Source organism: Musa acuminata, chromosome BXJ3-4, assembly GCF_036884655.1.
Source record: "Musa acuminata AAA Group cultivar baxijiao chromosome BXJ3-4, Cavendish_Baxijiao_AAA, whole genome shotgun sequence".
Lineage (NCBI taxonomy): Eukaryota > Viridiplantae > Streptophyta > Magnoliopsida > Zingiberales > Musaceae > Musa > Musa acuminata.
In genome coordinates, this window is record NC_088352.1 from 44607602 (window position 1) to 44623555 (window position 15954).

General features: G+C 34.2%; 1 protein-coding gene across 1 annotated transcript in view; it reads right to left on the reverse strand.

The window, feature by feature from the left end:
* Positions 1 to 8531: 8531 nt before the first annotated feature.
* Positions 8532 to 15954, reverse strand: part of LOC135636449 (valine--tRNA ligase, mitochondrial 1-like) — a 28952-nt gene continuing 21529 nt past the window's right edge. The window contains exons 20-23 of the mRNA XM_065148139.1: positions 11336 to 11421; positions 10339 to 10399; positions 9691 to 9785; positions 8532 to 8616 (exon numbers count right to left, since the gene is read on the reverse strand). Coding sequence (XP_065004211.1) covers positions 8532 to 8616; positions 9691 to 9785; positions 10339 to 10399; positions 11336 to 11421 — 327 coding nt within the window. The remainder of the gene's footprint in view (positions 8617 to 9690; positions 9786 to 10338; positions 10400 to 11335; positions 11422 to 15954) is intronic.

Genomic DNA, 15954 nt, shown 5'->3' on the forward strand with positions numbered 1-15954 from the left:
TTTAAGTATTTGATTTCATGTTAGCATGCTTTTTCATTTATGTTAAATAAAAATATGCATCAACATTTAGGATCGAAAAATGAATTTCGTCATAAAACCATCAAGATCAATAGATTCTCAAAAATAAATTGTTATGGTCAAGAAAATCCGAAAATAAAATTTAACACTTTCATGCATTCGGACATGGTTTTGCTATAGATTTTTAAATTCAATCATAAAGTTAAAAATGCTCATGATCATGAAAATTTTTGTATCCAAAACACATAATTTCTAACATGTTATTAAGGCATGTAATAGTGTAAAATCATCAAGATACACACGCATGGATTAATCCTAAGCACTATCACATATCATATAATTATCATCCCTAATGTTGCATACATCATTCAACATTTCAAAACATAACATGCATGAAACCTTAGCAATATACTTTTCATGATCAAATTTTTAATTTTTCAAAGATGCTAAAAAGAAAAACATGATATAATTTTTGAAAAATAATTTTTTTATTTCCTATTCTAAATTAAGCACTCATGAAAGACTTCAAATAATTTCAAAATAATTCAAGAGAGTTGAGTTAATTACCTTGTAGTCGAAGTCCGTCAAAGCCCAATTCGCCGTTTCACCTTTGGAAGTTCTTGATTCATCCTTGGTTGCCTTCCTCTTCTTTGGTCTCTTCCTCCATTCAAGTTCAATGTTTATTTTAGATTTTTATTTAATGAACTTATTAAGATTTAGTGTTCGAAGTTCAAGTTCATCATTGTCCTCATCACTTGAGTCATTGCTCAAGTGGTATTCATTTGTCCGGAGTTCCAAATCCTTCCTGTTCTTTGGAAGGTGATTTTGTTCATCATGTTCATCATGTGCATTATGTACCATTTCATATATCATCAACGAACCAATTAGTTCTTCAAGTGGAAAAATATTTAAATCTTTTGTTTCTTGTATTGCGGTTATTTTAGGATCCCACCTTTTTGGAAGGGATCTTAAGATCTTGCTTACGAGATCAAACTTCGAAAAAGATTTACCAAGAACTCTTAGATTATTGACGACATCCATGAAACGGGTGTACATGTCGCCTATACTCTCACTTGATTGCATTTGAAAAAGCTCAAAATCATGCAATAAAATGTTAACTTTCGAGTCTTTGACTCTACTAGTTCCCTTGTGCGTGATTTCAAGTGTTCGTCAAATATCAAAAGCCGTTTCGCAGGTAGAAATCCGATTGAACTCATTTTTGTCCAACGCAAAATAAGACATTCATAGCCTTTGCGTTTAAAGAAAAATATTTCTTCTCCAAATCTGACCATTCGTTCATCGGTTTAGAGGGAAGTTGAAAACCATTTTCAACGATATTCCATAAATCCAAATTCATAAAAATCAAGAAAACTCTCATTCGAGTTTTCCAATAAGTGTAGTCCAATCTGTTAAACAACGGTGGACGAACAACCGATAAGCCCTCTTGAAAGCCATGAAGAGCCATTTCTCTCGGGTGTAAATCCGAAATGAGAAATACCGGGCTCTGATACCAATTGTTAGGATCGGAGCGGCACTAAGAGGGGGGGGGGGGGTGAATTAGTGCAGTGGATTAAAACTTTCGTTTCGACAAATCTTTTGATACGATAATAACCGAACTTGAAAAGCTTAACTTGAACGCGTGTTTGTAAAGATATGCAGCAAAGGTAATGAGGAAATAAAGCACGTAAGAAGGTCTGCAGTAATGTAAATAACAATAAGAGAATGCAAACCAGAGATCACACCGATTTTAAAGTGGTTCGGTCAAGAGACCTACATCCACTTGCGAGGCCCTCTTCGATGAGGCTCCCACCTTCCACTAGCAAATCTCTTGAAGGGGAAGGGCAAATACCCCTCTTACAACTTTTTTACAAGCGGTTCACACTCTTACAAATTTTCAACAAGAAAGAAGGAGGTGAACACTCTAGCAAATTGAAAATAAGACTTTCTAAGACTTTTCTAAGACATTTCTCTCAATCAATTGCTTCTCAAAAAGTTGTTCTCTCAGCTGAGAATTGAGGGGTATTTATAGGCTTCAAGAGGATTCAAATTTGGGCTCCAAAATTTGAATTCTCTTTGGTTCCCGATGCTGGCGGTGCCACCGCCTGTTAGTGTCTAATACTAACAGTGGACTAGCGGTGCCACCGCCCAGCCAAGCGGTGCCACCGCCGACACTTCGGTTCACTGGTTGGGCTTTAAGTCCAGCCCAACCCAAGTCTAATTTTGGGCCCAGTTGGCCCCTAACTGGGTTATAGAATTAACACCTAATCCTAACCCTAATTAATGTACTAACTACAAATTTAAAGACATTTCCTAAGCTATTACAAAGTCCGTAAGTCAAGACTTTTTCCGGCGAGCTTCCGGCGAACTTCCGACGAACTCTCGGAAACCATTCTGCGGACTCCCGACAAGCTCCTAGACATCACGATTTGATCTTGGCGAGTTCCAACGAGCTTCTTCGGCAAGCTCCGATCTTTCTTGGCGAGCTCCGCGAACTTCCAACGAATCTTCCGGCGAGCTTCCGAAAAACCCTTCGGCAAGCTCCCTACTCATTCTCGGCTAGTTCCGGCAGCATTCCTGACGAACTTTCGGACTTCCGTTGAACTCTCGAACTCGCAACAAATCCTTCGCGCTTGACTTTGACACTTTGTTTCGCTTTATGTCTTCATCGTTATCGTAGTTAATCCTGCACACACAAGCCAAAACTCTACTCTGATCTAGACAATTATTACAACGCGAATTGACGTTCCGTTCGGTACGTCATTGGTTGGCGCTTCGTCCGATTCTTCAGCGCATCGTCCTCTCTTGCGGCTTGTTGCCCAATCGGCGGTTGACCTCCGCAACCCCGATATCCTTGGCACAATTCCGCTCTTGGCCCGATGCCCGACGTTTGAAGCCTTCTGCCATCCGATATCCTAACGTGATCTCCTCCGGCGCAACGTCAATTCCTCCAGCGTTAACTCTCTAATCCTGATCGAGTAGACCTGCATCACTCAAAATACAGTTAAAACATAAACACAATTATCAATTAGTTTCATCATCAAAATACGAGATTCAACACCCCATATGCCTCGTTAGTCAATTTACCAATCATAGTTGTTAGCACAAGTCATTTGGAGTACTACTGGAACAAAGATGAGTAGGTGTACTTGTATAAGTTTGTGTTGACATATGTGGAACTCCATATGAATCTTCCACATACACTTACTCATCATTTGCAAGTGTAGGATATTTAATTTTTCACTATTGGTTGCCAAATAGATAAACCACAATACCACAGCCTATGCCACTAATTCTATCATACGATGTTATCTTTTCAAACGAACAACAATATTTTTAGTCATCAATTAAATGACCTTTCTGGCTTATGCATTTTAGAAAATCATATAATTTCTTTGCAACTAGCATTAATAGGTAAGAACATGATGTTCTAATACAAAAATTTCTAATTCAAAGGGAAAATATTAGAAAAGATAACATACTTCTCAGAGATTCAAGCGCACCAACACAGCTGACAAAAAAATATGACATCATTGCTCCCTGTGCATATTGCACCACTGTGAGTGATAAGAAATTATAAGTTAATAATTTTTAAGACTGAAAAAAGAGCATATGTATAAATTAAGAAAGCGAATAATACACATGAACTGAAATTGAATAATAAAATATTTAATATACCTTAGCCATGTAGGCATATAGGTGGCTTTAGACCTTTCAGTTCTAATAGTGCAGCAGGCAGGTCCCAAAGTCTCTCTCCACATATAATACCCCAAGCAAGTGCAGGTCCTAGAATTTCCGCATGGACTATCTGATACTTTCTCCAAATAAAATCTATAACAAATCCTATGAGCATGCTAACGACAAAGTAAGGCCCACCAAGAAATGAAGTTGCAAGTGCAACTGGATCGGGCACATACTGAGACAATGAAAATTTCTTTTTCTCTAACCATTCGTGGAGAATATTGAGGAATATTGAAATGAAAAAGAATATAATGGATAGGGGAAAACAATTTTGTGGTAAATGCTTCCAATCATTGTTTGCTATGAAATCCATTCCCCTATAAACAGTTCCATATGGCACATTATATCTCCCAAGTGATGTACCAATCGGAAAAGATTTAACTTTAAGGAAGTAGACTGATACACCAACCACACTACCTAAGAGAATGCCAAAAGTGTGTCCAATGAAAATCAATCGAGGGGATGTCCTAGAAAGATATCCTATCTTGAAATCTTCAATTATGGTGGATGATCTCATTCCCACACAAAGTAAAACAACACAAGATGTCAACCCTACTAGCGACCCTCCCCAGAAAGAACTAGACCACGCAGCTATCAGGAATACAATGATAGGACCACTAGTGGATACAATGGACCAATCTGCTGCACTATAGGAGAATGATGTAAAAAATGATATAACTGGGGAAAGGATTATAAGATAAACAATATGGTACCATCTTAATGGAAGAATAAGGGGGATGAATACAAAATGAAGGACTATAATGCATATATGCAAAGGACTGATAAACTTTATAGGAATTAACTCCTGAATAAAATACTGCCTTTGCCCCTCTTCTTCGGGATCAACATCTTTTACCCCCTCCCTCTGTAATATGACTTTAACACATCTCACAATCATTTTAAATAACTGAAAAACAGCATCCCCAACACTAATTCCAATATAAGTATAAGCCTGCAAAACACATTTAAACATTAGAAATAAATTATATTAATATTTAATGTTCTAATGTCATAATCATAAATTGCAAAAAAAAGAAGAATATATTCCATGATTTTAATATACATAAGACATAATAAAGTAACAAATAAACAAATAAATAAAATATAAAAAATACAACTACATAACAATTATGTTGATTTACATAAGTTTATGCCCTTCGATTGTTTATACATTAAGCAACATGCAAGAGAATTGCAATAAGTTTGACAACCTCATTTTGTTGGATTTTGTGATGCTTCTTGACTTGTAATCATAGCTTGTGTGCTAGTGTCACGTGGAAGCAAGTGGCCTACATTTTGAAGGATTTTCATTAGACCATTGGAACCTTAGGTGGCATATGGTTGGATGGGCTTTTAGGATAGTGCTTTGGGTTGGTCCATCACATGGTTCTACGATGATATCATATGAGTACTTGTTCGTTGGGACTTTTGTCTAATAGACTACCTTAAACCTTTTGTCATATGCAGCTTACAAAGTCCATCTTTATATGACCTATAATTATTTAATGAAATGTCTGCTTATGGGATTTTGAAATTTCACTTCTACTAATTTATTTTCTCTTTTGTAAATCCTTAAGGGATCTTATTAGGTAACGAGAAGGCTAACCCTTTACGGATGGATATGCAAGGGTGTCGATTATGAAAAACTAACTAAATCTATGATATATAGTATCAAAGTCGGACAAGCATACTAAGAAACATCTATCGTGCAATGTGGGGACCTAGCAGGGCAACATGGAGAGCACCTAGCATGCATGATTATTTTAGCTAAATAAGCATAGCGACGTACAAAATGAAGTCGCTCAGGAGAGTGAATATTTGGGATTGATATTTAGAGGAATAGTCAGCTCTTCACGAGAGGGACCATGAGGAAAAGCAAGCTCAGAAGAACGCGTAAAGTACAAAAGTTGAGATGGTCGAGTTCAAGCAACGACTTAATATCATCAACCTAACTTGATGATGCTCAATGTAAGGGAGGAAGTTTGGCAGAGGATGAGTCCATACAAGTAGGAATGAGTTGCTCGATGATCAAAAGGGTTTATATAAAGCTTTACAGAGAAAAGGGGAATTGTCAACTCAAACAATTTGATAATCATGCAATGGCTTATATACGGACGACTAATTGTCTATGGCTATCCCAAGATAATCAAAGTTCGACACTATGGAGAATAGAAACTTTCTCTTTGGCATAAAGAAAAGGATATATTCATAAGACTTTAATCTGTGTTGTGGGTTCAACACATTACTAAGTCTTGTAGGGTGCAATAGAGGGCTAATAAAGAGTCATCTAGTGAGTGCAATCATAGTGGTCAGGCATTGTTGGGTCTTGGCAAGACAATGCATTCTTAGGAGCTAGTAATCTCTGAATTTTCCAAAGGAACATGTGAAGACAACACTAAATGAAAGCACACTTAGAGCTGATAAGAAGAACATTAAGCTTAATAGAGGATTGACGGTGAATGGTGGACACGAGGACTACCATCATCTCATTATAAATTGTGGAGTAGAGCAACTTGTGTATGACTTAAAAGGCAGAACGTGGGGCTAAAGTACCAATGTCATAGAGCTCTTTCCTTGGAAAAACGTTAAGAAAATGAACTATAGTAAAGGAGGTGATTGATAGAAGGCTAAGGTGGGAGACCGACTCAACTTATAGTATAAAGTTAGAGTTAGAAGGTCTTGGCATGGGGTAAGAGGGCATAGAGGCAAGTTCTTTCGAAGAATATACCAAAGTGCTTCCATTTCAGTTGCTACAAAAGAAGATGTGTACAATGGAGATTGTGTTGGGAGCAAAGCCCAACAAATCCAAACAATGGCATACCAATCTCTAGCAAAGTCAGAGGACTTCTAGAGCTACTAGACAACGAACCGAGCCAAAGCAAAGCTTCATCCATGAGTGACCCATGTACAAGTGGACAAAGGTCGATAGTCGAACAAGCAAACATAATTAGAAATAGCATAGGCCCTACGATGTTTTGGTGGAGGCCGTAGTGGCAAAGATTATAGGCTAAGTTCACCAAACCAAGTTCAATGAAAAATAAAGACATCACTAGAATGTGACGTGATGCAATTGATTATTGTGGAACAATTCAAGGAAATATGAGATATTGAGAAGTCCTATGAGGAACTTAATCATCCTCAAGGATGGTTGGAGATGTTTAGGTTTAGCTTCGAGGAACAACATGATAGCAAGAAGCACCATAGATTCGAAGAGTGAATATCATAGTACTACAAAAGAGGATCTTCCTTGTGTGTAACAAATTTCATTGAATAAAAGCCTTGGACAATAGTAGATGAAGGTCATACCACGGAAGTGGATGTTCTGAATGCAAGTACCAATGAGTCTAATGAGGGACTAAATGCAGGTATGGTTAGAAAAGCTAGAGGATAGACCATTCTAGAACTCATATTAGCACAAGGGAGTTCGACAAGTCAATTGACAAGTCCAAGTGAGCAAATATTTCTACCAATGATGCAAAGGAGAAAAATCAATAAAGCCCCGCAACATGATGGTGGAGGCCATGCGTAAAAGTTGAAATTTTCCTTTTCATCGACCAAAGGAAAACTACTTGAGAAATACAAAGGTGTTGAGGCAATGGGTTAAAAAGGTCGAGGAAGATATGATGAGTCCAAAGGGCCACAAGGTAATAGTGGTGGATTTTCCAATTACGAAGAAAAAAGGATGCAGATGTGAACCGATGAATAGTAGGGACATGGGTTCGCAAGAGAGCCATAATTTTATAGAGGTTGAACTTTCGTGGAGACACCGATCCCTTGCTCTTATTGAGGAGAATGCATAATCATATAAGGGGATAAAGGAGGTAAAAAATATAGTGCCAAACTCCAAGTACCAAGGCAAGGCGAAAGGGGGACTTTATAAGACCTATTTTAAAGGGCTTCTCAACATGATAGTCATAAGTAGAGGGTTCAAGTCCACCTAGTGATGCTTGACTAGGAATATGGTGGGCAGTATGCTGTGTTGTACTCTTTTTTGCTTAAAGGATTTGATAGTGAAAACAATAGACAAGGTGGTACAATCCCAAGGATAATCAATACAAATATAAAGTTGCTCAAATCGAGGTGAAATATTACTCTTTCGAGCAATACTTCCTACATTTTGAAAGTTCAATGACAACGAGAAGACCAATCTTAATAGCTAACTCAGTGCGAGTATAATACTTTAAGCACTTTAAAAGTGAAAGCAAATATTGCAACATTAAATGATAACTAGCTAAGTTGATGTATGAAGTATAACTCTCAAGGAGGTAGATAAAGTGAAGTAACTTTGGCATTCTCAACTTTTGAAAGCATGGGTAAATCTAAGTATCCAAGTTCTCTTAGTTATCTAGTAATAGTTCTGTATATTTTTGAAGGTCATTTGAAGTGCTTAATAATATATAATAGTTATCGAATCCTCACTAATGGTGATCGATTTTACTAAAGATCGTTTATTTACTTTATTCCCAATAAAATGACAATCAGAACCTACTTAGAGATGACAACTATGCAGAAGAAGAATTGATATGCAAATATTGTGAAGGGCAAAGTCTCAAAACTTTGACTTTTATAAGATGATACTGTTAAAGCTCCAATAAACTTCCATCTAGTCCAAAAAATACAATATATTATAAATGAAGGTATTTTCCTCATTTGAAGGATCTACTGGAACTAGTGAAGATCAGCATAATTCGATCCACTAATAGAGTCAAAATGACTAGTGAGTTGAAGTAACACTAGCGATCAAAGTTCGATTACTCAATAATAATAACAAATGACTAACTAGAAGCTAGGAGGTACATTATAGTTGGGTCCTCGGAGTGGCCCCTCAAAACTTCATTCATCTTAGACCCTTGGAACTCCCTGGTCACACATGATAATTTCTAGAATAGTGTCATATGAGTGCTTGTCCTTAGGTGACTTTATGAGATTATGAGAAGACTAACTTTGTGTACAAGCAAATAATAGACAAAACTAATTAAGTCTATGATTATATATCATATTTGATTCTTTATATGGGTATATAATTATATACTTTAGATTAAAAATGTATCTAAAGGCTAGTGTTGAAGACTTCATGCAAGTCTACTGCATAAACATTAAAAGAGATAATAAATTTTGGATAATTGAATATCTAAATTAAGAGAAGGTAAAAGATATGAAATTACTTTGTATCCTTCGAGGCTTCTTATATTAGAAAAACTGATGTTTTCAGGCCTCTTTTGGTTTCCAAATATGGCCACAAGATTCCCCATGAGATCACTGCTCCAAGAAGCATGGAAAATGTATGTCTCTTGGGAATTACCATGCCTAGACCAATATAGGTCATGGAGAAGTCAAAATAGATCTGTAAATAGAAGATAACAACAAGATCAGTAAATTTGTCATCATAACTTTTTTTATCTAAAGTTAAAAATCAATAACGAGAATAATACAAAGTAAATTGTTGTAAGCTTAAATTATTTTTTAATATTACATGGATGTACAAACTATAAAATCTAATCATTATATTAATAATATTAAATTATCATTATTAAGCTCATTATAAGAAACTCTAATATGAGATTTTAAAAATTGAGTTCAAAGATAGAAATTGTACATAAGATAAGATAATTTACTTATTTCAAAATACATTTAAGTTCATCACATCTAATGTAACAAAAATGATATCAACTATAATATAACTTTTAATTATAAAGAAGTTGACGTAAATACAAACTTACTTTTTCTGAAATGCTAATCTGCCAAATATAGGCAAGGTATGGAGACCACACCCTGCTTCTCTTGCAAAAATCCACCGAATAAATCCCCAAATGAAGCTTATTAGAAATGTAAGTCCATAATATATGCTTTGTTTCCTATAACATTTATATAACAATGAGTTATATTATATTCAAATTCTTACAAAATAATTTAATATTTTAAATAATAAATTACCTTATATTCTTCACGTGATCTTGATAAAATGTGTCTAATAAGGCATAAGTGGTGGCCGCATTTGAGTATTGAAGATTAAGTTTCACAATCATAATCTGAAAAAGAAAGAATAATTGTTAAGATATGCATAATTTTTAGTATAATACAATTTCAAGTTAAAAATTATCATATAATTATCATAGTTATAATTAAAAAAAATACTTACTTTCTTCACATACATAATCCAAAATTGCCTACCTAATGAAATCACTATGACGAAAAGAATCATCTTCCATAAACTGATTGACATATGTTCTTTTTGAGCTCCAACCAAGTATATCTCGTATACACCTAACAAAGAAATATTAGTATAAAATAAATAAATAAAATATAAATATTAAAATAAAAACCATACAAATTGTATATACCTCCAAATATGATCGATGAAGCTGTCATAACAGTAGTGCGAAGGAGATTTATCTTTTGCAAATAGAGGTCATTGGATGCTACACGTAATATTCTTCCAAGAAAATGTAAAATATGACCTCCCAAGCTTATTGGAAAATCTACTGGTATTGACATACCCGTAGTCATGAATAAATCTACTAATATAAATGATAGTATAATACTTATTAAAAAACTTTTAATAAGTAAGATACTATCAATAACCTTATACCATGGGATGATCATTTCATTCTCAATAATATTCATTTTAGGAATTTCAAGGGTACTGCATAAAAAAAATACAATCATTAGAAATAATAGATTTTAAAATCCATAGCAATGTTTACACAATAATTATTATTTTTTTAACATTATGGATATCACATGGTGAATATGATTAAGCATTAAAAGTTTAAACATTATAGTAAGTATCATAATAAAACTAAATAACAAAATTAAATTATTCAAAAAGTAACATCAAAAAAATATAATTAAACCAAAGTGGTAACACCTTAAAAATTATGAAAAGATATTGGGAACCATAGATCGGGTTGTACAATAGGCATATTGATTTTGTTTAAACATAAAGTTATCACAAAAATTAATCGTACATTTTTTAGTAATTCTTAATGCCTTATAAAACATCAAACTTTGACTAACATTAATATTCACAATTATTACATATACATTAAGAATTACAAGAATGCAGATTAATCAATCTAAAGATAGTCAAGAATACTATGTTTGGATTACTCTAGTAACCCGAACAACTGAGCCAATATCATCCATTTTACTTCACGTTAGGTTTTTATCCAATTTTTATATTTCCAAGTAAAGCATGTTTGATAAATTTTTCAAGTGGATTAGGTTCTTAAATATTACAATGCATTAAAATTATTTTAAATTAATCAAATCTCATCATAATGGTGACGTGAGTATATCATCAATTAACATGCTATGCTATACAAATTCTATTATACATTTACCATTTACTGATGTACTAAGAAATATATGAAACATTATTTTTATCTTTTAGTTCTCAAATAAGATGAAGAAACAAATGTTCTTAACTAAAGAAATGATTTTCTATAGATCATAAAGATAGCAAAAGATCTATGATCGGAACTTTACGACTTGGCTTTGTTATTATTGTACTTCTCAAATAAGATAAGAGATGTTGAAAAAAGTGTCAATATAGATTTCATATTTTATAATATTTTACCTGAAATCTGATATTTCTGATATGGAACGTTTATCACTGTGCTCATCATCATCACCGACTGATATCATTGTTCTTTCCTCAATTTCCTGTAAAAAAAATTATGTGCATTAGTTGACATAGTAAACTTTTAAGTAAATGATATAATAAAAAAATATTTCACTTTAAAAAAATAATAATATTTTTTAAATAAGTTTTCATCATAAATCAGTTAGTATTATAGGTCGATACTACATAAGGCAAATACTTTGATGTTTTTAAGCCCCATTATCTTTTGGTTGGATATTTTATTATTTTAACAATGTACTACAAAGGAATTGTTCTCAGGGTTTTTTATTATTTGGACATTTTCTTTGTCCCAATAATTGATTCCAAAATTATGCTATCAGCTATCAACTATCAAGATTTTTATCATCTAAATTGATATCTTTGGAAATTTTATACTATTTTATGTTTTATATTTTTTAAATGGTTAAATGTTAGATTATTTTAATCAATCAAATCATAGAGAAATTTGATCAAATAATAAAAATATTTTTTGATATAAAATTGATCACTTGAAACCACCCAGTAACTTAATCCTCTAACGAAATAATAGTACTTTCATACATTGAAAAGATCAAATATAATTTAACATCATACACCTGACTGACATCTGTCCCTATCTTATCATGTTCAGGGAACGAAGCATAATATGAATTCATGAAGGACTAAATTGCAAACTTTAATTTTTTCTAGCCCTGAACCACCTTAAACCTATACATGCAAGTAATGTTGTTGTTGCTTAACCAATAAATATTAGTTTCTATATAAAATTTAACATATATTATTTTTAAACGATCAAAAGTTAAATCATTCAAACTGATCAAAACATGAAGCAATTCAATTTTCCAATAGTAGACAACAAACTATTTTAATTTTAAAATATATATAATTGAACATATAACCATAATTTGATTTATAAAAGGTAAAATTGAGATTTAATATGAGGATCTTGCTATAAACAATCAGCGTCTTTACTAGCTGAAGTAGTTTGTAAGTCCAAACTAAATTTTAGGATGAGCATTTAAATCCTCTAACATCATTAGCCCTACATATTATATTTATAGCATTTTATAATTAATTATTAATTATCACTACATATTTATACTTTAGCATTTTATAATTAATTAATTAGAACTACATATTTATACTAATAGTATTTAAGCTAACTCAACCTTTCACAGATCTACTATGACATCATTTACCATCATCAATACCACATTTTGAATTTTTTGATTATTTTAAAATAATTTATTTTAAAAGTTTTAGGATATGTTCTCTGAACTAAGTGTATTTTAGTTTATTTTCGAGTATAACAAGATTAACTTTTACTAAAATATCTCAAATTTTAAGCAATCTACTAGGACATTAATCTAACATCATCAGTACCATTTTTGTATTTTTGAGGATTTTAGAATAATTAATGATTGATTTATAAAATTTCTAAAATAAGTTTGACGGACAAGTATATTTTACCATCATTGTTACCACTTCTTAATTTTTTTAGTTATTTTAGGATAATTGATTATTGATTTTTGAAATTTTTAGGCTAAGTTTCATAAATGAGTATATTTTAGATTTTTTTAGTGTAACATTCAACTTCTACTAAACTATCTCGAACATATACTAATCTACTATGGCATTAATCTAACATGATCATACCAATTTTTCTATTTTTGGATGATTTTAAAATAATTAATACCAATTTATAAAATTTTTAAAATAAGTGCTATTAACGAGTGGGACACCTTCCACCAAACCAACTCAACCTTTCACAAATCAACTAGGACATTAATTTACCATCATTGTTAACACTTCTTAATTTTTTAATTATTTTAGGATAATTGATTATTGATTTTTGAAATTTTTAGGCTAGGTTTCATAAATGAATTTTTTTTATTTAACAGTCAACTTCTGCTAAACTATCTCAAACATTTACTAATCTACTATGACATTAATCTAACATGATCATACCATTTTTTCTATTTTCGGATGACTTTAAAATAATTAATGACCAATTTATAAAATTTGTAAAATAAGTGCTATCAACGAGTGTATTATAATTCATTTTTGAGATTGCTAGGACAATAATCTAATATCATCATTATCATTTTTTATTTTTATAAGATTTTAGAATAATTAATTATCGATTTATGAATTTTTTAGGAGAGATTCTCCAAATGAGTGCTTTTTATAACCAGATCAACTTCCACCACACTAACTAAACCTTTCATAAATCCACTACGGCATTATTCTACTATCATAATTATTAACTGTTTCCTTTTTCGAGTATTTTAGAATAACTAATTATCAAAATTTAAAAAAATTTCAAATATGACCTCTCAACTAATATATTTTAGTTCATTTGGGAATGTAACTCAAAATTTTACCAATTCATTAGGGCATCAATCTAGCAGCATCACTACCATTTTTATTCCATTTTTAGAGGATTTTAGAACATATTTATGAAATATTTAGGAAAGGTTCTATGAACAAATGTATTTAAGCTCATTTTTCGAGGGTATTTAATGGAAATTTTCTAGGTGGACTGATTCGAGTCAATCAACCACTCATTCTTCGAAGAAGCATAAAAATATCTCCTTTTCCAACCTTTGTTGGAGGTTGGAGCTCTCTTAGTTCTACAACCAAGGCTAGTGGGGAGCAAATAAGTCAAACCCCTAAAGCATATGCTATAACATGAATACAGGGTTAGCATTAGGGTAACGTAAAGCCTTTTACACTCTCCGACAAACATCACAAAAAAGCGCTAGGAGTTCAACGCTATTTGGGCGAATAAGAATTCAAAAAATGAGAAGTCTCAACAAAGAAAGGGTGAAAGAGAAAGATAAGTCCTGACCGAAGTGCATCTATGAGTGGTGATATGACTCATAGGGTTCGTCACCTTGTTGAGCAACTATTAGCTCGAACTTGGCTGATATGTGATAGACCTCTCGGATAGTGTCCATGTCAGAGGCCGACATTACTGAGTCCAAGTTGAAGGACTTCACTGCGATGCCCTACTGCTTGAGAGATTCACCCCTATAGGGGTAGCCTATATTGGAGTGATCGATTTGAATACCCCCAAGTAAGAATTTTTTGTTGTTTACACCAAAGATGATCACATAATCAAGGACCTATTCGAGTCCTATGAATCATTGGAGAATGTAGAGGATGATTTTTTTGAACTTCAAAGGAATTGCTGAGGAAGTCGAATGTTGAAAGTAAAATGATTCGAGTTGTGGACAGAGGTGAAGAATGAGAAGTGCCTATCCCAATATTTGTAGGGGCCAAAGGTGACATTTTCGCTATCTTGAGAGTCTATTCAACTCTTGGGCGCTTTGAGAGAGGGGCTAACATGGCACAATCTTGGCTACGAGGGGTCACGTGGCACGATCAGGGCAATCATATGGTCATTTGGGTAAACATTACGATCCTACCGAATCCACCATGACACATAGAGGCCCTAGCTCTCGCCATGTTGGATCAATGGCATGCAATTACTACACGCTATCAAGGATATGATCTTGTCAGATCTCACACAACAACCAAGATGGATAGCTCATCCTTGCAAATTAGGACACCCGATCAAGGATATGTGCCACCTTGTCAGATAATGTTAGCCCATCGGGTGCCATTGCACGATGTTGTGTCACCCATCAAGAGGCACCACACGAAGTCAGGTAGGCCTATCAAGCACCACCACACAAGGTGGTGTCGGCCCACTGAGCAACATCGTGTGAGGCCATAACGACTATATGACGTCATATCGGCCTATCAAGCACCACCATGTGAAGTCATGTCCATCCATCAAGTGTCATTACACCAGACTAAGCCAGCCCATAGAGCACCAATGATGAATGAAGTCAAAGTTGCCACTTTTAACCTCAGCACCACCAACCACCCAAGCAACACTTCCCAACCAAATTTCGTTGTGCTTCATAGCTTAACAAGTGGGGCATGTGGCTTTTAAATGCCTTTGCACTAGATGACTAACACCACGATGCCAAGGGATTGATACTTCAATGTCAGGGGTAACTAACACCTCGACACCAAGTGATAAACAACTTGGCGTCAAATGGCTGACATCTCAATGCCAGGTGAGCGATGTTATGATGCCATATGACTGGTACCAAGTGGCCGACATCTCAATGCCAAGTGATCGATGTTATGATGCCATATGATTGGTACCTCGGCACTAGGTGGTCGACGCCTCGATGCCATGTGGCCAACATGCCCCAATCAATGTCAGGGGTAACTAACACCTCGACACCAAGCGATAAACAACTTGGCGTCAAGTGGCTGACATCTCAATGCCAGGTGAGCGATGTTATGATGCCATATGACTGGTACCAAGTGGCCGACATCTCAATGCCAAGTGATCGATGTTATGATGCCATATGATTGGTACCTCGGCACTAGGTGGTCGACGCCTCGATGCCATGTGGCCAACATGCCCCAATCAATGTCAGGGGTAACTAACACCTCGACACCAAGCGATAAACAACTTGGCGTCAAGTGGCTGACATCTCAATGCCAGGTGAGCGATGTTATGATGCCATATGACTGGTACCAAGTGGCCG